We start from the raw sequence: 21,044 nt of genomic DNA on the forward strand, positions 1-21,044 counted from the left end.
TATATCGTTTGGACAAATGGTAAGTATGAAAGAGGGAGCAAGTAGCATTATGCAAATAAAGATTTTGCCGCTGGCGTTCGTCGCGTCACGGCACAACTTTTCGTGACATGAACATTCATGGTTTTACGTGAAAAATGAGGTGAGGACATGGGTCATAGACACCAGACCAAGAGAAGAAATCGTATATCGCGACCTACATTCGTATCTTCTGTACCAACAAGGTACAAAGAATAGCGCGCGCGTGCTCTCTTTCTCTGTCTCTCTTTCTGTTTCTCAAATTTATTTTATCTCTTGAATTTATTTCGCACTTGTAAAAGGACGCAAACGGCAACCGCTCAGCCTCTAGACATTTCGTTTCGTACCAGAGAAAGAAGAAAAAAAAAAAGTAATTTTTACTGAATACACGGCGTTCTCGCGAAAGGAATATCGAACGACATCGTCGAAGACTGCCATTGCCAAAACTCTCGGAGCAAACAGACCCTCGAGGAAACGGGGGAAGTTTGGAAATACGCGGCAAGTTGATTTCAGTTCAAAATTTTTGCCAGAAGAGAAGAACGCGCGAAAAGCCCGATGTCTACCTCGATATTTCTCGTATTACGTTATCTCGACCGGAAAAAAATTATTCCTTTTCCTTTTAAATGTTACCGCCTTCGTCGAAATATTTTCACATGAATTGTAAGTTGAAAGTTTACGCTAGTAACTCTGAAATAAAGTTCGCAAGACAGAAACGGGAGCAAGCCGTGCTTTTTTTTTTTTTTTTTTTTTTGGTGTAAGTATAAGCTACGAATAAAAAAAAAAAAAAAAAAAAAACATTTTATCAGAAATGAAGAAACTCGGAAATTTTTTTCTCATTGTATAAATATGACAATTCTGTCACGGCATAATTTCCAGTAACTGTTATTTGATCTCAGAGGTATTGAAATCAAATATGCTATCCGAGTAATTCAGCTTTGCGATTTTACGTTTCTGATTAATTCAACGCATAAAATGTATCGAGGGTGCATATTGAAAATAAGGTAATCTCAATTAACCGCAAAATGTGTACGAAACGTCGTGGTATTCATTATTCACGGAGGATACTATTTTGCATCCATTACGTCCTTTACTCGTAATTTTTCGTGATTACGCTCCCCTTCTAATGAGCGGAATTGTTAATTTGTAATATTATTATTTAAACGAAACTGCATGTTGCGAAATTGTGCGCCGGATAACAACATATTCAAATTAAACCCGGGTATGTTTGCACGCGCGTATCTCGCACGGCCGGAGAGTTACGGGAAACACAATTCCTTGCGCCATATAAATAGGATATATAGGCCGAGTAATCTAATTAATTACATGCGATATGTGTAATAACGTCACATTTCGTACAAATGCTCTCCGGTTTCAGTTACATACAACACTTAACGCGCGCACGCAATGCGTTGAAATGTATCTCGTTATATTTAGTACCATCAACTCCTAAACCTACCCTAAGATCAAAGCTACTTGTTTTTTTTTTTTTATATCAAAGCAAAATCATCTTTATGGCGATAATGTTGCCGGGTTATCAAAGAAAGACGCGAAGTGGCAATGAAAACCGTTTATACCTTACAAAAGCGCAACCGTAACTACATGCCCGCTTTACTGCTACGGTGAACTTCGCGAGATATAGAATTATATTCTTACCACGTGCGATGTAGATTGTTATCGATTGCTGATTATCGGAGCGATAAAAACAATATTACGAGCTCGACATGTGGAACGGAGCTCGACACACGATAGTACCTGGAGGGTATTAAAATGAACTCTATTTCCGTGTCGTTTAGCAAAGCAAAAAAAAAAAAAAAAAAAAAAAAAATATGCATATATATGTAGCGATAGATCGAAATGTCCCTAACAGGAAGGCGAAGCTAAAACTTTCAGAGGTGCGTATCGTCGTCATCGGTCCACGGGAATGTTACCGAAAGAAACGCGAACGAGGAAGGAAGGGAAAAAGAACCTGGCCGGATGCAGAAAAGTCGCGGAGGGGCAAGGGAGAAAAAAGACGAGATAGAGCAGAATGGGTTAGAGAGATCTAACCCATATCGGAGTAGCGGCGGTACTCGTTCTCGTTGTCGCCGGTCGTCGTCGAAGCGAAAGCGTTCGATGAAAAAGTCGTTCGCCGGCGCCCGCCAGTCTGGCCAATATTTTACTATCAAGCGGCATCGCGTCCCGGTTTCCCGCCCGCTCCCGGTCCGTCTCGCGCATCCCCCGTCTCCCTCGCAAACATTATCCGCAGCTTCCTCTTCGGTGAGCAAGAGACGAGACGACGAAGGGAGATAAGGGGTGGAAGAAACTGAGAAGAGAAAAGACGGGAAGGACAGGACGAAGAGACACTTCGCGGCCGAATATGCTCCGTTGTCGTGCACGAATATCCAGGAAAGCCGAATGATCCACGCAACGTCACGATAAAAGGGGGAAAAGTTTCGCGGTCGCCCTTAATCTCTACGTGGGAACGAGCGATAAGGCTCGAATGCCGCTTTACGCTCGAGGCTGTGTCGTGTAGTAACACGAAGAAATATTAATTTCTGTTTCCGCGAGATCTCAAAGTTTTCCCGATCGCCGTGACTCGACGTTAAGACTCGTTAGATACGAGGTCATCCACATGTCAGGTATATATTACCGCATTTATCGCTATTACACCTGCGGTCGTTTCTCGCGCGGAGAATTTATTCGAGCTTTACGATAAGATACGTATTGCTTTCTCAGGGCGCAGTGCAGGTTTTATTGATGCCCGGCATTATATTGCGCGACGGATTTTGATTTACGTAACAAACCCTTCGAGTTTCTAAGCCGAGCTGAAGTATCGAAGTATCAATAGTTTCTGAGTTATGAACGATAGAAACTGAAAAACTTGGCGAGTTGCATTTAAACGCAATAAGAGAACGGGTTTATTGTCTGTTTAACTTTAAATAAATTTTACTTCTCTGGAAACGTTAACCGGCCGATCAAATGCATTTTGTATATATAAAAAATTTATATAATTCACAACAAACAATAGGAATATTTTCTTAAGAGAAATCGATACTCAGCAAATACGTGAAAGGTTTTATTGAAAATGAGGTCGGAGTTTTCGAGAAAGCATTCATTGACACAGATGCGTATCCCGTAAATTAAGATAGCCCGAATAGATGCGGAAACGTATTGTCGGATAACAGGTTTTACTGCGCATAACGTTACATTATTTGAATTTATACGTCAGTCATTGTTAATTAAGAGTAGTTAATTAAGAACGCGGATAATGTCACGGTGCGGTAGCCAGACATTCCGTGCTTTTCAACTTTGCGGCGCGGGCAGAAGCGAGATAAGATTCTCGCGCTCGGCGGGAAGTCTCGCGAATAAGTATAGGAAATTTATTCTCGCGCGTAACTCGAAACTTTGTTTCTAAAATCAATTATACCGCGGAAAACTGTTTAAACGACGAAGGTCGATCAAAGTCCCAACTTCGCGATCTCCTCCTCATTTTACATGATCTGATTGTGGCACATGCTTTCGGGTGTTCCGGAAAAGTCATCTTTGCCTCCCGAAATAGCGTCCTTTTCAAGAGGGGAAAGTTTCGGAGAGAAACTGAACCGATTCCGGAGCGCGCGAGATTACAATGGCAGGACAAAACTTGCTTGCAGTTTCCCGATCGTTCGGCGAGATCAAACTTGCAAGGTAGATCCCAGGGGATGATAACGGTTATCGCACAGCGATATCCCACGGGATTAATTTTACAATCGGTCACGCGATTATTTCACTGCGCCATATGTCTCGCACGAATTAGTCTGATCATATATCTCAATAGTTACAAAGGTACAACAGAAAAACGAAAGCTGTAACATTATCTCTCTCTTTCTCTCTCTCTTTCTAGTGAACAAAACAGTTAAAAATGCAAAATGATGATATTTACTTGTGCATGCTATGCATTTATCGTAGAGGCATAATTAATGTCCTACGTAATTAAATATCTATGTCGTATTATTGTACATTTTACACAAAGTCAAAAATCAATTATCAATATTATACTCGTCAAGTAACCAATTGCGGCCCTTTTAAAATACCTAAACCACACTTAAAAAAAAATCAATAACAAGGTATTAATGCGAATTGTTCAATTCGCGCATAAAGCTTTCTAACCGTTTCAAATTTCAACGAGGTGCAAGCTCGTGCGTTACGTCGATTTAACGGAATTTTCGAAAAAGTGAGCGGGCACGAAACGTGCTGCTGGGGATAAACGGCTCAATTTACAGGAACGCGAATCATCTGGGTCGAACTTGCGAAAAGTAGGGTGTAACTCGAAGAAACGCGAAATAGATGCGCAAACAGCCAATACGGTTAACCCCTTAAGCCGGTAATCGATATTCCTGGCGATCAATGCCGCTCTCATGCTCGACGAGCGTGGGTCGTCCGCGATAGGAGGAGCCGCGTTTGGAAAATTGGAAAACTATCGGTTGCCCGACGGGGCGAATCACTACGAAGACAAAGGGCCGACGAAACTTGAGCCACGGAAAATGCCTTTGCCAATTTAGGGGTTGTCAGGCCGCTGAAGGACGGCGGCAAATAAAGCCAGATATGCGCCTGACACTTGGAAATTTCGAGTGCCGTGAGCGCGAGACGAAAGGCGAAATCCCTTTATGAACTTTCTAACGTACTCCGACGCATACTTTTATGAAACGCGACGGGAGGACGTGACGCGAAAATACCCGAAAATAGGTTACGGAACGAAACTTTTTTATAATATTCTCGATAGATTTATCTAGTTGTAAGTCCGGGCACGAATAAAAACGTGATGACGAAATTAATAACGTAATTTTGTTAGAAATTATTAAATGGATTATTATTGAATGGCAAGTTCCCGATTCATCAAACTCCGACGTAGAAAATTTCAGTGAGATACCGGAAAATCTCGTTACGAGCGCGAATAGATTTATTACAGATTTTTTTTTTTTTTATTTTTAATAAAGAAATATTAATGCGATTGGACGAGATAAATCTATCTCTCCATTTTAAGAAAGAAAAAAAAAAAAAGAAAAGAAAAGAAAATTAATGACATTCGGAGATCTAAAAGTGTCAAGCTCCCTTCGTTTGCGTGATGTAATACCGGAAAAGTCTTTTAAGAAAAGACGCCCCGAAAAAAATAATTAAAGCATCGCCGTCGCATTTAGACGGGAACGCGCCTCTGTCATAACGTCACAGCTAATTGTAAGTTCAAAAATGAATTTTTCCGTGAACATGCTGCGTCTGATGCATACACCCGCCTACAAGCTGCGAACAATAAACTCTCACCAAGCTAAGGTATCGCCGTATGATCGCAAGGCGAATGGATGTGACACGGCGAGAGTTGGCAAATGTTGCCTAGAGGTGTCAGTCGACATTCCCTACATTCCTACCACCTGCCGTGTTCGAAGCGATTTGCCTCACCTGTCTCTGCCTCGCGGTGCTCCGCGGCACCGGCATCCCATAATCCGCGATTTCGCGACGTCAACCGACGGGCTGCCGGCGATTCGACATTCACAAACCTAACGAAGACGGCGGACTGACATTGACAAATAAAAACTTCTGCGGATTGGCTTGTTAATTCAAAAAATGTCAAAGTCGGTATTACACGAGAGCGTTTAGTTTTTTTTTTTTCCTGCGAAAAACACGCAAAGATAATCGAAACAAAAATGGAATAAAAAATTAAATTGCTGAATGTATTGAGTAAAATTACGATACAATAATAAAAAAAATTAAATTAAAAAAAAAAATAACGTAAAAGTATTAAAATTGTAATAATAAAATATATACACTGAAAATATCAGTAAAATTTAATAAACTGTGCATTTTTAACGGTGAAATTTTTTTTTTCCTGTTTTTACATCGCGTTGCCATTACTAAGATTATATCACATATTTCATCCACTACATTAACGTCGAAAATATTCTACCGCCTGAACTTGTGCTTGAGTAAATATCGATGGAAAAACAACGAAGACGCGGAAACTCGCGAAGTAGTAGTTTCTACATCACGGTAACTGCTGTACGGCAGAAACTCGAGCGAGCTTCGACCGAAATGCGGCAAACTCGACTTCAAACCGGTCTAACCGAATTTTGAGTTAGGATTAACCCGATGCAGTCGATTGGAAAATTATAGATACCGTTGCGCGTTTCAAGAACGACCGTCACGTGCGGAAGCGATCGGCCCAACTTCGAGCATCGACGTTACGACTGTAATTAGGGAAACGGACTGACGGTGGGAGAAAGCCGCCGAAATTTCGGTCATCGCGAAGTTTCTTGATTATCAGGAACGGCCGAGAGAAGTTGCAAAAAATATTTCACGACGGCGAAGCCAAAACTGTGTCTCGTTTTTCTTGCAGTTAACCGCGGGCAGGATTTGGAAAAACCGCCGCGAATATGCGCGTACGCGTGTTTATTTCACGTCAGGTGATACCCGTCGAAGGGAAAATGGGAATTCTACGAGAACCCGATCGAAAATCACAACTTCACGTCGAAAACATTGCCTCGCGCTGCGTTTCATCGCGGAGAACTGTCAGCGCGCGGTGAAAAGTGCAAGCTACAAACGACTGCGTTGTACTATCGACACCGTGGTATAGTATAAAAAAAAGGAGAAAAAAAAAAAAAAAAAAACATTTAAATCACCTTCTCTCTCCCTCTCTCTCTCCCGATAAAATAAATTCTTTTGTCCCGCCGTTGCGGCCTGTCGCTCGATCGAGTCCTCGGATGCAGTCGTATCGATACGCGGAGCATCGATCGGGTGGAAGGCTATACGCTGCGACGTGATTTATACGACTGTACGATTTATGCTATGTACATTCCGTATTCTAAAATATAATTCTCTGCACAAACAGTTCGTGCGCGGTATGAAAGATTACGATGTATTTCCATGTAAATTTAATTTAATCCGACATTTCCGCAGCGGCGCCATCAAACCCGGTGCGCTCGCGCGTGCATGTCGGATTAAGCGTGTAATGATACCTTGGTGCTACTTAATATTTTAAATGCACGTAAATTTATAAAGCGCGGACAAAAAGAAGTGCGAGATATTTAATATTAAAATAACAAAAAATTATTCGCCGATTATTTTATCTTGCATCCCACTTTCCACGTAACGCGCGAAACTGTGTAAAATTGAATATCACGCTTTTCGGCATTTTGTCAAGACGCAGATCTTTTTGCACTGCTCGCGAGACATCGCGCCGGTGAAGAGGAAGAGATTGACGATCTCACGAGGTAAAGCGCACAGTTTCAAGCGTAAATATCTATTAAAGGAGACAGCGCGTCAAGTTCGGCCGCATTTTCGCTACGCATTCGGCGTTTAAACGCGGCTACATGACTCCTACGTCAACGTCCTATTCAACGTCAACGTGACGTTGAGCGAGATTCCCTGCCGTGTGAATGAATCAACGGTGCTTTTCGGAAAATCGGACGAGCGTTTAGCGTTAAACGGGAGGAGAAGAGGCGCGAGAGAAAGTAAGAAAATACAACACGCGACAACTGTACTTAACTACGCTTAACTATACATACACCCGTTTACCTTCGAGGCACTGGGTCGCGCACAATGTTTTCTCGAGGATCGATAGACGGGCAGATTCTTTCGCGTTTACGTGCGAGTAATCGATTCCGCTGGGTGTACAGGCAGAAAACGGCGCACGTATCCATTAAGATCGTTCGCGGCACACAATAAGAGGCCGGATTCAGCCGATTATTCGGACTACAAATCGCGGAAGAACGAGCGAGGCGATGCTTCTAGTAACGTGACGCTTAAGGCCCACTCCGACGAAGCTCCGATTAATTTAATCGGAGATCTCGTGTCCAATAGAGAAGAAGTTCCATGCGAAACTAGCTCTGGATTTTATCTTGCGTCTAACTTGCGATTAAATTAATCGAAGCTTAGTCGAAGTGGCTGGTCAAAGGGCCTAACTTCGCCAGAACATGCGGTCCCATTATTGCCGCTCGGAAGCTACGCGAGGCAATTCTTATCGTTTCCTCACCAGAGCCGGTTACGTCTCCTTCCGTTTCGCCCCCGCCTGTCCTCGCGCGCGTATACAAGAGAGAAAAAAAAAAAAAAACTCTCGAGTTTTACGCGGTGTCTCTTTCTCGGCAATAGTGCATTGAGACGCGCCGGTAAATGGCGACAAGTCGCTGGGCGACTCGGGATATTTATGCGAAATGTCTCACGTAAGTACCGCGACGACCGTGGAACGAATGGCTTTTGCTCGAGTATGCGATTTCAAATACTGATTAACTGGAGAGACTGTATAGCGATACGATGTACGATTTAAGCTGAAAGTTCAAGCTTTATAGTTTCAAATTCAATTTTTCTAATTTAATTTGACCGCGTTAATCACGTAACAATTCCCCCGCAAGCCTCCCGCCGGGCATTCCCGCATTTATATTTGATATCGGTTTCCTCGCAACGGCGTCACGGCGTGGGATTGCGCTCCGTTCTCCCCGCGGTATATCATGCCGATTTCGAATCAATCAATGTTGCCCGCTCGTCCCGTGGCACCGAGCCTGGCGACGGAGGCCACGGAGAACTGTTTCGCAGCCGGCGCGGTGCTACCCGGTGCAAAGCGGCACGCGAGAATACCCACCGGCGAGGTGAAACCGCGGGCTTCGTGCTCGCGGCCCGCGGGCGCTCGGCTAACGAAGAGGAAGTCGCGCGTCCTGTTTCGGCGTCGTCCGAATTCAACGAGGGGAAGAAACGGACGGACCCCCCCGGGGTGTATTTTGCGCAAACGCCGGGGCTTCGTTACGAAGCACGTAGGAAGGGCGGAAACGACGAGCGCATTCTCTCTCTTCAGCAACGCCCCGAACCGGATCGCAACCCAGAGGACCGAGCATCGGGGACGGCGGTCGCGGTGACGACGCGCGGAACGCAAAACGAACAATTACGTCGAATAACCCGATTCGGAGAATTCCGACCGGCCGCGGAGCGAAAGTAAGAACCGCCGTTTCTCCGCGTGACGACTGCACACCGTGATTGCATACCGCGGGAGCGACGGAGTTCCGGCGCGCGATCGCCGCACGAGCGTGAATCTCGATCGTGTCACGCGCGCGCATCCGCTCGTAATTCAGCGGCCAAGACCGCACGCGACCTTTCCGAGCTCGAAGAAGGGATCGCCCGTGCTTCACGAAGGAATCTTATTATTTTTACTTTTTTTTTTTTAAATAAAGGTATACGTGCCCGATAAGAACAGGTCTTTCCCGAAATGTTACGGTATACACCACGAACCGAAATGAGAACCTAAAAGATCTTGCTCGCAGAGTTACACTATTTTCCGGTTATTTTTTTAAACGATCTTCGGCCATCGGAAAAACCGACGGCGATCGTCACACTGTAGTGTAGGTATTTTAAGAGGCTCTAATTGATCGTTCGTTAGACGTTGCAAATAATTAGAAACCGGAAATTAAATATTAAGTGGGTAACGTAAGTAAACATTTGTCGAACACCTAAGAACCAACGAAGATCGACTGTTTCGAAATAAAAAATCGACTAGACCTCTAAGGTAGATCGAGTGGAAACGCAGACTAAGTAAAATATAAATTTCTGAAAATACTACGTGACCCCCATCGTTAATAGCGTTCTATTTGCAAAAGGAATGAAGAATAAAAAAAAAGTCTTTTGTTCATACGCGTAACGTTTTACGAGCCCTGCGCTTTTCCGCGTTCTACCGTCGAAGTGTGCTTTTGCGGTAATTCACAATGCGCCAAGTTTCGCTGCAAGCGCGTAACTTCAAATCGAAGGGGCCATCGATGCCTTTCCCCTCCCCCACACCCAAACGCGAGGAGACCTTGGGACGCGAGCGGCAAAACGGCGACGGGGAAAAAGTGGTTGTTTCGTAACAATTCGCAACGGCGAAGCGCCACCCTTCGGCAGGGCAGTCGCTGTTGTTGCCGATTATAATACTTTGCGTTTTTCGACGTTCCATCCGACGAGGGGAACACGATTCACCCCGCGGACGCTTCGCGGATTCGCGGGTCACGAATGGATAACTTGTGCGAGATCGAGCATCCGTTGTCGCGTCCTTTCTCTGTCGCAATACCCCTCAAAACAGAGAGGGGGGGGGGGAAGAAGGAAAGACAAATAACAAGCGGCCCGTGTCAACCGTACGTCGCAACGGGGTGCCGCGATAAAATACAGTGCAGACTTACCTCTTCGGCGAATTCGAAGTCTCCGTCGAATTTTCTCTTGCATCTCACCCCGATGGCCAGGAGGAGCAGCACCGTGGCCGCGAGCACCCACGAGAATCGCATGGCTGGAGCCGCCGTCAGGTTGCCTCCTTATTCCCGAGATCCGTCACTTATTTCACCTCGAAAGATGCTCGCGCGCGCGCGCGCGACAACCAGGGTGAAAGCGAGAAGTTCAGCACGCGCGGGTACACCGTCGACGGAGGAAAGAAACAACGGGGCGGACGACGCGACCGATCGACGTCCGGCACACGCAAAACTCCAACTCGCCGTGTATATGCGATATATGTATACGTACGCGAATGTCGACGCGAAACGGAAGCGCGCAGCTCGATAGCCGAACGAGTTGTGCCGTGACCGCGCAAGGTGAGGCAACCAGCAACTACCACCGCCAATAACTGCGCCGCCAGGGGAGCGCGAGTCGTGCTCGCTGACTGGTCGAGTCGCAGCGAATCATGCGCTGTTTCCAGATTCCCGTAAAGGAGAGCTCGGGTGCGTTCGGGAAGACGTTAGGTCTGTTCTCAGTCGCTGTACTTCTGAACTGGTGTATGTGTATGTGTACACTAGAAGGCAGATATAACGTTTGCTTCGGCGACGGTAGCTAGCGTATGTGACCTTAACGTGGTGTGAGTCGTCTCACCAAACACACAATACATGCACCGCGGAACACCGACCACCGAGAACTGATTGTGAGACGAAGCGCGCTCCACTACTACTTCTCCCGCACTCGAAGGCCAAGAGAGGGGATAGAGAGAAGGGGGGAAAGGGGGGGTCACATACGCTAACGGCTAGCCGCAGCAAATGCTATATTTGCCTTTCAGAGTACATATCCACCTACCTGTTCGATGTAGCCCATGACTTTGACTGGAAAAAAGAAAAAGGGAACTGCTGGAGAAAATAATATATATAAAATGTAAACGAAATATCTTAATATAAAGATTTCCGAGATCAATAAAAACTAAAGATAACGCTTCGAAATAATATATGTGCACCTATATTTCAGGCCAGCTTTGTTTTATTATCTTCATTGTAAGAAAAATACTGAAGAAAACTGCGCCTTTCGTTTGAGAAACCCATCTGCTTAGAACTGTACAGTTATATCACAACCCATAATGAGATTTCCTTTCAGTGTTGAAACATACCGCTACACAATATCATAATAAGGTAATATATATGCGGAGCGTGTCCGAAAATATGTGTTATTTCTATAAATAGTTTATTCTATATTATTCATTTTAACTTTTGCATCTATTCAAAAGAGTGAACTTATTAAGAACAAGCAGCAGCACCGCATATATATCGAAACTGTTTCAATTCTATTTATAATTATTTAAATGCAATGAAAAAAAAATGACGCATTAATGAATAATATGAAAACGATAAAATGAGAACCTATTCCATGTTGAATATGAGCGAACGGAGTAGCAAACTTCGATATAGTTGATGAAACGAAGATATCCATCTTATCTTCACTTAAGGTGTACGTAATGCCATTTATCGACTGAAATCACACATTATAAAAACAATTCAATGAATAAGAGTTTTAATTCATATACATTTTTCAGCAATAATACATGTCTGTGTAACTTAAATGTTCAGAAATAAAATTCAATTTTTAGCTTCCTTTATAATTGTTATAATTTAGGATGCAAAAAGTAACACTTGTCAACTGAAAGTGAATTTAAATATTATAAGTACTACTACAGAGAAAAAAAAACTATTATAAAATTTCTAATTCAGTATAAAAAAAAAATTTAGATATTAAAGTTACTTACCTATCGGCTCTACGGCTTGAGGTTCTATTGGCTCAGGTGCCTTTGATAAAATTTCTTCAGCAGCTTCTGTGGTAATCTTAAATGGACTTTCGTCCACGCTTACATTAGAACTGCAAAAATAATACACGAAATAACGTTGCTTTATTTAAAACGATGTAATAACTTTATTTAAAAATTAATTTTTACGAACCAGTTTATTTCGGCAGATGAACCTTCCTGCTTAACTAAATTCTGCCAGTGCTGATGAACATCCTCAATAATATGCAGTGCAAATTCTCGTGTCTTTGCTTCGCCATTAAAAGCAAATTGGTTTTCAGGTTTTCCATCAGGTATTTTATATATCTTGAACCATTCAATTGTGGCTTTCAACAAACCTGGACAGTGCTTCTCTATATCGCTTACATCTGCATTAATAGTTATAAAGTTAACAAAAAAAAATTAAATTAAATATTCCCAGTAAATGTAAATCGAAATATAATAATTACCGTTCATTTGATCCGCTAAAGGATCGTTAACGTCAATTACAATAATTTTCCAATCAGTTTCGCCTAAAATAATTATTCATAATAAAATATATATTAAACTACAGTTTTAATTAATAAGTAACTTTGATTATCCAACCTTCATCAATAAGTGCTACTGTTCCAAGAACTTTCACTTTTAATATTTCGCCTCGTTTAGCAACCTACATTAATGCAAATATATGTTTATAAATTTATTACACAGATAAAAATTATTTATTTGAAATATCTTAATTATATCTCACCTTGTAGCCTATTTCAAGAACATCAATAGGATCATTATCACCTTTGCAGCCTGTTGCTTCGTCCAAAACATCAGGATTTTCCCATGTCTGTTGATTTAATGTTTTATTTAATAATTATTTTTATCATAATTACAAAAAAAATTAACAAGTTATAATTCCGTATTATATAAAGATTTTATTTAAAAAATAAAGTATTAAAAAATGTATCTTTCCTCTCAATAAATCAGGAAACAAGATAACGTTTTAAGAATAAAAAAAAAAAAGATTGACAACTGCGCGCCTTGAACTACAAACTCGTGTGTGTACAAGATATAAGAGTATAAGATAAGCACTACATATGTGTATATAGCTTACACTTGGCATCGGTTTGATGTAATTGCTCATACTTCCTTCTTTCAATTACGTTTAGATAATAAATCAATGAGATCATCATTAATTCATATTTATTACCGAGAATATTTTATTCAATTAAATAATAAATGCAAAAATGTATTTTATAAAAAATATGATGTTATCATGTGCTTCCGATTTAAAAAGTTATGTGTGATACGTTTAAAATTTTATACTTTTTAAATTAACTTCTTTATCATTAAAAAAAAAAAAAGTATTTGTTTTTCAGCTTTCTAAGACTGCACAAAAATATTGAAATGTACATATAGAATAAAATTAACAATTAAATAACAAAGTACAGTTAAAAATTACTACCTGAGGCAAGGCACCATAATTCCATATGTAGCCATGGTGGGGGAAACAATTAGCAACAAATCTCAATTTGCCCTTCTTAACATCCTGCTTGATGGGGTTCAGAGGCTCTTTAAGACATATTTCCATTTTAGCATTTGTCCATCTTGGTATTTCAACAATCATGTGCAAGACTTTGTTGTCTTCACTGGCATAAAGTGGAATGTCGTGCATAGGTGAAATTGGTACACCCGATTCATTTTCTGCATGTAAGAAAATAATGTTAAAAGTGTTGAGCACAAAAAAATATTAATTTTTTATTCAGAATAGTATATTAATCCAATATGCTAATTAGAATCTGCTATTAAGTATGCAACTTTAAAAAAAAAAAAAAAAAATGGAAAAAAAGTTCTCAGCTTGAAGAAAATAATATAAATAATATAAAACTAGGAAAGAATATACACGCCTAAGAACATATGTCTAAACCACGATCAGAATTGCTTCCTCATTCCCGTCATCCACGAATATTATCCTTTCACCAGGAAGTTAAATGTCATACGGTCATATTAAATTAGATCAACGCGTGAGCGCAAGCAGCATGCTGAAAATCGTTAGTAAATCGCTCGCCGTTCGTGGTATCGTCGTTCCGCGCGAAATGCGTCGTAGGCAACGGAAATCCAATGCTTGAAACGTGAGATCGAAATACAGAAGATGCGCGCGCGCGACCGAACGAAGGTCTCCTGGAATAATTTCGTCGTCGCGATAGAGCCGCGGTGGAAAATTCAGCATATTCATCGACGTCGTGTCGCGAAAATTCGCGCGAGTCATTTAATGATAAAGACGCGGAGCGCCTGATGGCATGCCGCGAGCGTGAATATGCATCCGCGACCGCGCGACCTTTACGAAGTTCACGGCTCCGCTCGGTCGGACGGACCTCCGCATCTCACGTCACACGTCGGGACGTACTCACTGAAGAACACCCTGTAGTCCGTGCTGTTGAGTGCACCCCTCTCGACGGTGGTGAACGACATGTCTCGGCGGAGTTTCGCGGTCGCAGCGAGTCCCGTGAACGCCGGCCTGCCGGTTGCAACGAGCCGCAACGGAGTAGCGAGCTTGGCCAAACCGTAGCAACGTAACACGTGCAACGTGCCCGAGAACATTCTGCCATCTGTCGTCCCGCGCGCGGCGCCGCTCAATCAGCACAACAGAAAGGATGCCGCGAGAAATGCCAGTTGATAACGATGATAATGCCGACTTGCCCGAACGCAAAAATTAGCGATAACGAGCTTTATAATATTGATATTGTTATCGACGGCCGATCGGATGTTAAGTCGCGCAAAAGCGATCACTTTGTCTTAGTTTTTTCTTTTTTTTTTTTTTTTTAACGCTATCTGGAAAAATTAATTAATTTACGTTGAATATAGACACGTAAATAAATGATAAACGCAACAAGCGATCGAAATGATTAATTTACGCTATGTCCACAATATATCGCGTGAACGTATATGTATACGTATGTATACTTACAACAGTAATTTAGAGCTTTAAAAAGCGTACTTTTAATAAAAAAAACAATGTTTTGAAGTATCATTTTTAGATAAGTTAGCGAAGGACGTGACGAGAAACGCTGCGATTGCAGAATTATGTAATGAGAACCGCGCGTGGCGTATCGACCGTTTACTTTTCAATCGTTAGCAATCGTTAGTTTCGTTCGCGACCCTGCGGCCGCATAAATAATTACGAGGGTCCCACTGGTTATACCCGTACTACATGAGTCAGCTGTTAAGCCGCGTTGTTACACTTGTTTCTCTTGGTGGGCGGCAGTCGATTCTTAGCCGTTTTCCACGAGATTTTCACGTATCGTCGCAAAAAATGGTTATTGCCGTGAGTATACTTTGATCTAATTATTTCAGCGGTGACCCGCCAATCGTCTTTTCGTAATAAAATAAACCGGGGACGACGTGCAATATTAATAGACATAAAATCGCCGATAAAGCCTGGCTTCGATCGATTCTAAAACATAATGACTCATGTTTACGAGCGGTTTTCGTGGTTATTTATTCTAACCGCTTTCTTATCGATTTTAACATTACGATAAAAATTGTATAATTTGTATAGAAAACCACTGAGATTCATATGTAACATATATGTTTACTTATATCGTGTCAAACGTGTGGAATGTTATCGTGTCTAATACAAGTATTTGTAATCTCTTATTTGAAGGCAAACAGTCAATTATAAATGATTTTCAAGGTTGGAGACAAGCTGCCCAGCGTGGATCTTTTTGAGAACACGCCAGGAGAGAAGGTAAATCTAGCAGAAGTCGCCAAGTCCAAAAAAATTGTAGTGTTTGGCGTGCCAGGAGCATTCACACCTGGATGTTCAAAGGTGAGGAAAGGTATTTCGAAATAGTTTATTAAATTTCTGATAAATATTAAATCTAATTATGACTATTAATTTTTAGACTCATTTGCCTGGTTATGTTGTAAAAGCGGATGAACTGAAGGACAAAGGAATCTCAGAGATTTTCTGCATCAGTGTTAATGATCCATTTGTCATGGCAGCCTGGGGAAAAGAACATAATGCAACAGGAAAAGTATGATTAATCAATTGTTAAACTGAAATCTTGTTAGAATGATTACTACATTATAATCTTTTGGAATGATCTTAGGTGCGAATGTTAGCAGATCCTACAGCTGAGTTTACAGAGGCTATTGATCTTGCTATAGATTTACAGGTTTTAGGAGGCAAACGCAGCAAACGTTACTCTATGGTTGTCGAAAATGGAACTGTAAAGGAAATTAACGTTGAACCTGATAACACCGGTCTCTCTTGCTCTTTAGCAGATCGTATTAAAGTTTAAAGTAGGGTTGTTTTGATTTTTTTTTTTGTTCTTTATTCCTTACATTCTTTAATGTGTGTGCTGTTAGCGCTAATATACCTTCATTCCACGTCTATAATGATTGTGATATATCGCTTTTAGTTTTATTTATTACACAATAAAAATATTTATAGGCGTTTTTGGTTCTTCCTTTAATTACATATTTTAATTATAAATACGGAATGAAAGCATATCTGTAATTCTTTTAAAAGAAATTAGGCTTGTATAGTAAAGACTCCTTTAGTGATGGAATTCGTGTATTTCGAACTAATAAAAATTCTAGGATTTATTGAATGATTAATTTTAAACAAATTGTCCTTTGTACACAAATATTTTTCATATCAAAAAGAGAAAGATAAAATTGTAGGCTCAGCTAATTCAAGATAAACTTATCCCATCGAGAAAGCATTTTCCGAGTCGAGTGACGTAATTCACGCGAGAGTGCGCGCACCGCTAGCGTCGGGGGACCAATTCATACGCCGCACGGAGCGCTCGGCTGACCAATCGACAATCCCGTTCGCGTCCGTCGCTGCTAACCGACGACTTTCCTATCTGTCATCGTTGGACGCGTAGTTTACGGTGGAGAGAGAAAGGGCTTGCGGCGGCGCTTGGGTTTTCGTTGCGCTCGTATGATCTTTTACGCCTGGCTCCTGCTCTGAGATTCGAATCCGTTCTTCACAGCCGTAAGTAGAAAGTTGCGAGATGTTATTGCGCCGCCGTTCACACCGCGGGCCGAGTTCGCGAGCGGACGCATCACAGTGCGCGTGTTGTGTCGCGGGGCCTCGAGAGGATTCCAGGCCAATGTCAATTCGCGTTGGCCGTGCGCGTGCCAAGATGTCCAGGCGGACGGTCACGCGCGGTTCGGTGAATCTGCGGTGTATCTCGCGCGGTATCGCGATCGGCACGGCGACGACGCGTGATCGCGCTTCTGCGGGACAATCAGCCACCAATCTTCCCCGCCCCCCAGGCGGCATCCGCCACTCGGACGATCTCGCAGTCAATTAACTCCTAACCCTCACACGGATGCCATTGTCAAATGATCACGACGACGTCGATGATGGCATCGCGATTTCCACCGCCTGCCTCCTAGTTCCTCCTTTCTCTCTTCCTCTCTCCGCGAATTTCTTGCCCTCCGCGAAAACAGGTTCCGCTTTGAAACATCATTTTCGTCACTCGCGCCTTTATATTCTTATTCACGTCGGTATGACGCACACATTTGTGTATGTGTATGAGCGAGCGCGCGCGCGTGCATATTTGAGGATATTTTTAAACGCGAAAGAGGGCGAAATTACCTTCCTTTTTTCGCTGAAACTGTTCTGTAATGTCGCTCGTGTGTATGGTATAAATAATTATCACACTGCGAAATTGTTGTGAACGAAATGATATCTTTAAATAATAGAACATGCTGATGTTAAATAAAATTTTATCTTTGCTTTACTCTAATTTTGTGGAGTTTTTTTATTAATTAAAATAGAATTTTTTTTAAGATCTCCATAAATTTATATATTTTTTTTAAAGAGATACTTTAGCCTACAGTATAATTTTTTTTTTTAATCTTTACATATTTCAATATAATAATAATGTATAATTTGTCAATGATATTTTTAGATGTCAACTGGACCTACACACAAATATCGTTATAAAAACGTAGGATTAGATTCACAAGAACTGCGTAGACGCAGAGAGGAAGAGGGAGTTCAGTTAAGAAAACAGAAACGTGAGCAGCAATTATCAAAACGTCGCAATGTTCCCAACATTGTTGCAGATGAAGATGTCACAGCTACAGATGAATATCCACTTCCTACAGCACAATCAGTAATTATGATACTATATTTTTTTACGATATTTTTCCATTTTTATATATAAAAAACATTATTTTTAGCAGTCTCCTGGTATCATTACATCCGAGATGGTAGACGCGTTATATAGTCCTAACATTCAAGATCAATTGGCAGCAACACAGAAATTTAGAAAATTATTATCAAGAGAGCCAAATCCCCCTATAGATGAAGTAATACAAACGGGAATTGTACCACAATTTGTTGAATTTCTTAAAAATAATACAAATTGCACTCTACAGGTAAGAATCTACAACAAGAACAAGTATCTATATTATTTTATGTTTTGTTACGTCAAAGACAGATAAACAATAATTTTTATTTTTAGTTTGAAGCAGCATGGGCTTTGACAAATATAGCAAGTGGTACATCTCAACAAACGCGTATTGTGATAGATGCAGGAGCTGTTCCTACTTTCATATCTTTACTTGGTTCTGAGTATGAAGATGTGCAGGAACAAGCTGTTTGGGCATTGGGTAATATTGCAGGAGATAGTCCTGAATGCAGAGATCATGTTTTAGCCAATGGTATCCTTACACCACTTCTACAGTACGTTTCTTTACATTTACTATTTTCATGTAAATTTTTATCGTTTATTATTTCTTAAAAAAAAAAGAAAAAAAAATGAAAAACGTTTGTATATACATATACACTGCACAACAATATGACTATCTAATATCACTTTATTTTTCAGACTCTTGTCAAAGGCGACACGGCTGTCTATGACCCGTAATGCAGTGTGGGCATTATCAAATCTCTGCCGAGGAAAAAATCCAGCGCCAGCTTTTGAAAAAGTTGCACCATGTTTACCAGTGTTAGCACATCTTCTCAATCATACTGATTATGATGTACTTGCTGATGCATGTTGGGCTCTTTCTTACTTGAGTGACGGTCCAAATGATAAGATCCAAGCTGTTATTGATGCTGGAGTTTGCAGACGTCTCGTAGAACTTCTTATGTATGATGAATTTTATATAAGATTTATTAAGTATCAAATCCATTTTATATTAATAGATTATGATAATTTATGACAAATTTTTAGGCATGAACAAAATAACGTAATTAGCGCGGCTCTTCGTGCTGTAGGAAATATAGTTACAGGAGACGATGTGCAAACGCAAATTGTATTAAATTGTTCGGCACTACCGTGTTTATTACATCTTTTAAGTTCGCCACGGGAAAGTGTTCGTAAAGAAGCTTGTTGGACAGTTTCTAATATCACTGCCGGTAATCCCCAACAAATACAAGTACGTTTCGATCTTTTAAGTGTAAAATAATTTCGTTTACAAATCATATATCAATAATAACTTATATATAACTTGTTTTTGTATGATTTTGTAGGCGGTGATTGATGCTAATATTTTTCCCGTTTTAATTGAGATTTTGAGTAAAGCTGAATTTAAAACACGTAAAGAAGCAGCATGGGCTATTACAAATGCTACCAGTGGTGGAACGGCTGACCAAATTCGATACCTTGCAATGCAAGGATGTATTCCGCCACTCTGTGACTTGCTTACTGTTATGGATATCAAGATTGTTCAGGTTGCTTTGAACGGAATAGAAAATATTTTACGTTTGGGAGAACAAGATGCAACTATGCATAATGGTCTCAATCCTTATGCGGTTCTTATTGAACAGTGTTATGGTAAATAAATTTAATACAAATACAAATTTTTAATAAAGAATCTATTTTTTAATAAAAATTTTTGTTTTAGGCCTAGACAAAATAGAATTCTTGCAGTCTCACCAAAATATGGATATTTATCAAAAGGCCTTTGATATTATCGAACGATTCTTTGGCTCTGAGGAAGAAGATACTAGACTTGTACCTTCAATCGATTCGCAAGGACAAGAGTACCAATTTACCGCACCAGATTCTTCCCAATTACCAGTGCAAGGCTTTGAATTTTAATCAATTATCTTTAAATTTCTTAATATAACTCTGTTTCGTTAAGTGTTAACGTTATTCATTCTACAGGAATATACTGTTTTGAGAATCAGCATGTCAGTAGTGAACATCATTTAACAGATTTAACAGATTTATACATATAGCTGAATTTATGTCAAAACTGCATAATTATCGAAAATTACTTGATCTTTATTAAATTAAAAACAGTAAAAATGTCTCGATATACTTTAAATTGATTTTTTTTTCCATTATTTACGACCATAACTTACTGTATGTTATAATCTGAAATAATTATATTTTTAAACCTATGTCAAATGCAACAATGTTTAAGTTAGAGCCTTGAAACGATTTGTATAGGAACACTTACAGACTCATAACCACATGTATTTAGTATGAGACGTTCAATTTTTGAAACATAAACGTCTTAATGCTTAAGTAGAAATGGAGACAATGATCAGAACAATTTTTCGAGGCAAACTCATACCTCGTCTGACATATGACTGACGCAGAATTACGAAATAACTTGCATTACCTTGCAAGACGCTAACTGAATGACTGAAGTACGCGACTACGTAGCCAACACGGACAACTTTACGCAACGCCGTACTCACCTCCTTATACTAGATAGAAACATGACCAATTAAACTTTTTTACTGTAAATACGTATCTCGTAATTTTAAGGCTATTCGATACAGAGTGCCCTTAAGAAACGAAGCAATAGTCATATCTGATTGTCAACGCAACATTGCAACATTTTGTAAGAATTGGTTAAAATATTTGTTGTAATTTGTGATAGACATGATTTGTATTAAAATACCATTTGTATTGAAATACAAATCATGTTTTGGTTTTCTTATGATAAATAATCGTACGCAATGTTGACTCCAGTTATTACATCTATATTTTTGTTAATCTAACATCACGAGATTAATTATTCGTTATTCTTAATTATAAATATTTGCAGATGTATTAAAATAAATAATTTTTATCTTTTCAGAATT

At 40.5% G+C, this 21,044-nt stretch overlaps 4 protein-coding genes across 8 annotated transcripts in view; 2 read left to right on the top strand and 2 right to left on the bottom strand.

Moving 5' to 3' along the window:
• Positions 1 to 10,879, bottom strand: part of Cow (Proteoglycan Cow) — a 79,743-nt gene extending 68,864 nt beyond the window's left edge. Inside the window, exon 1 of the mRNA XM_070668071.1 lies at positions 10,158 to 10,879. Within this exon, the coding sequence (XP_070524172.1) occupies positions 10,158 to 10,259 (102 nt within the window). The 5' untranslated portion in view covers positions 10,260 to 10,879. The remainder of the gene's footprint in view (positions 1 to 10,157) is intronic.
• Positions 10,880 to 11,190: 311 nt separating this feature from the next.
• Nurf-38 (Inorganic pyrophosphatase Nurf-38) lies at positions 11,191 to 14,579 on the bottom strand. Of its 3 annotated transcripts, none has more exons than XM_070668095.1 (8): positions 14,386 to 14,579; positions 13,440 to 13,678; positions 12,735 to 12,821; positions 12,590 to 12,653; positions 12,454 to 12,516; positions 12,159 to 12,372; positions 11,969 to 12,078; positions 11,191 to 11,694 (listed from the first exon to the last, which is right to left on the bottom strand). In XM_070668095.1, exons 1-8 carry the CDS (start codon positions 14,573 to 14,575, stop codon positions 11,663 to 11,665), a joined length of 999 nt encoding a protein of 332 aa, XP_070524196.1. In that variant the 5' UTR covers positions 14,576 to 14,579; the 3' UTR covers positions 11,191 to 11,662. The 3 variants fall into 3 exon arrangements, with proteins under 3 accessions (XP_070524196.1, XP_070524187.1, XP_070524205.1); XM_070668086.1 differs by lacking the exon at positions 11,191 to 11,694 and adding an exon at positions 11,720 to 11,862; XM_070668104.1 differs by lacking the exons at positions 11,191 to 11,694; positions 14,386 to 14,579 and adding exons at positions 11,720 to 11,862; positions 13,882 to 14,069.
• Positions 14,580 to 15,041: 462 nt separating this feature from the next.
• Prx5 (Peroxiredoxin 5) lies at positions 15,042 to 16,435 on the top strand. The gene is made up of 4 exons (XM_070668151.1): positions 15,042 to 15,299; positions 15,669 to 15,803; positions 15,880 to 16,011; positions 16,087 to 16,435. The coding sequence occupies exons 1-4, from the start codon at positions 15,186 to 15,188 to the stop codon at positions 16,276 to 16,278; spliced, it is 573 nt and encodes a 190-aa protein (XP_070524252.1). The 5' UTR covers positions 15,042 to 15,185; the 3' UTR covers positions 16,279 to 16,435.
• A 386-nt stretch (positions 16,436 to 16,821) lies between these two features.
• Kap-alpha1 (karyopherin alpha1) lies at positions 16,822 to 20,268 on the top strand. 3 transcript variants are annotated; one of them, XM_070668058.1, is made up of 8 exons: positions 16,822 to 16,979; positions 17,905 to 18,111; positions 18,179 to 18,376; positions 18,463 to 18,683; positions 18,829 to 19,092; positions 19,177 to 19,381; positions 19,476 to 19,779; positions 19,850 to 20,268. In XM_070668058.1, exons 2-8 carry the CDS (start codon positions 17,905 to 17,907, stop codon positions 20,044 to 20,046), a joined length of 1,596 nt encoding a protein of 531 aa, XP_070524159.1. In that variant the 5' UTR covers positions 16,822 to 16,979; the 3' UTR covers positions 20,047 to 20,268. The 3 variants fall into 3 exon arrangements, with proteins under 3 accessions (XP_070524159.1, XP_070524151.1, XP_070524141.1); XM_070668050.1 differs by lacking the exon at positions 16,822 to 16,979 and adding an exon at positions 17,506 to 17,635 and having other exon boundaries at positions 18,182 to 18,376; XM_070668040.1 differs by lacking the exon at positions 16,822 to 16,979 and adding an exon at positions 17,507 to 17,635.
• The last annotated feature ends 776 nt before the right edge of the window (positions 20,269 to 21,044 follow it).

The sequence above is a fragment of the Cardiocondyla obscurior genome, linkage group LG02 (assembly GCF_019399895.1).
Source record: "Cardiocondyla obscurior isolate alpha-2009 linkage group LG02, Cobs3.1, whole genome shotgun sequence".
Taxonomy (NCBI): Eukaryota; Metazoa; Arthropoda; class Insecta; order Hymenoptera; family Formicidae; genus Cardiocondyla; species Cardiocondyla obscurior.

Coding starts and splice junctions, on each gene's coding strand:
- Nurf-38 (XM_070668086.1), bottom strand. CDS start 14,575: ATGTTCTCGGGCACGTTGCACGTGTTACGTTGCTACGGTTTGGCCAAG. Junction 12,654..12,734: donor TTCTTGAAATAGGCTACAAG/GTGAGATATAAT, acceptor GCATTAATGTAG/GTTGCTAAACGAGGCGAAAT. Junction 11,863..11,968: donor TCAAGCCGTAGAGCCGATAG/GTAAGTAACTTT, acceptor ATTCACTTTCAG/TTGACAAGTGTTACTTTTTG.
- Prx5 (XM_070668151.1), top strand. CDS start 15,186: ATGAGTCAGCTGTTAAGCCGCGTTGTTACACTTGTTTCTCTTGGTGGG. Junction 15,804..15,879: donor TCACACCTGGATGTTCAAAG/GTGAGGAAAGGT, acceptor ATTAATTTTTAG/ACTCATTTGCCTGGTTATGT. Junction 16,012..16,086: donor AACATAATGCAACAGGAAAA/GTATGATTAATC, acceptor GAATGATCTTAG/GTGCGAATGTTAGCAGATCC.
- Kap-alpha1 (XM_070668040.1), top strand. Junction 18,684..18,828: donor ATCCTTACACCACTTCTACA/GTACGTTTCTTT, acceptor TTTATTTTTCAG/ACTCTTGTCAAAGGCGACAC. Junction 19,780..19,849: donor TCTTATTGAACAGTGTTATG/GTAAATAAATTT, acceptor TTTTTGTTTTAG/GCCTAGACAAAATAGAATTC.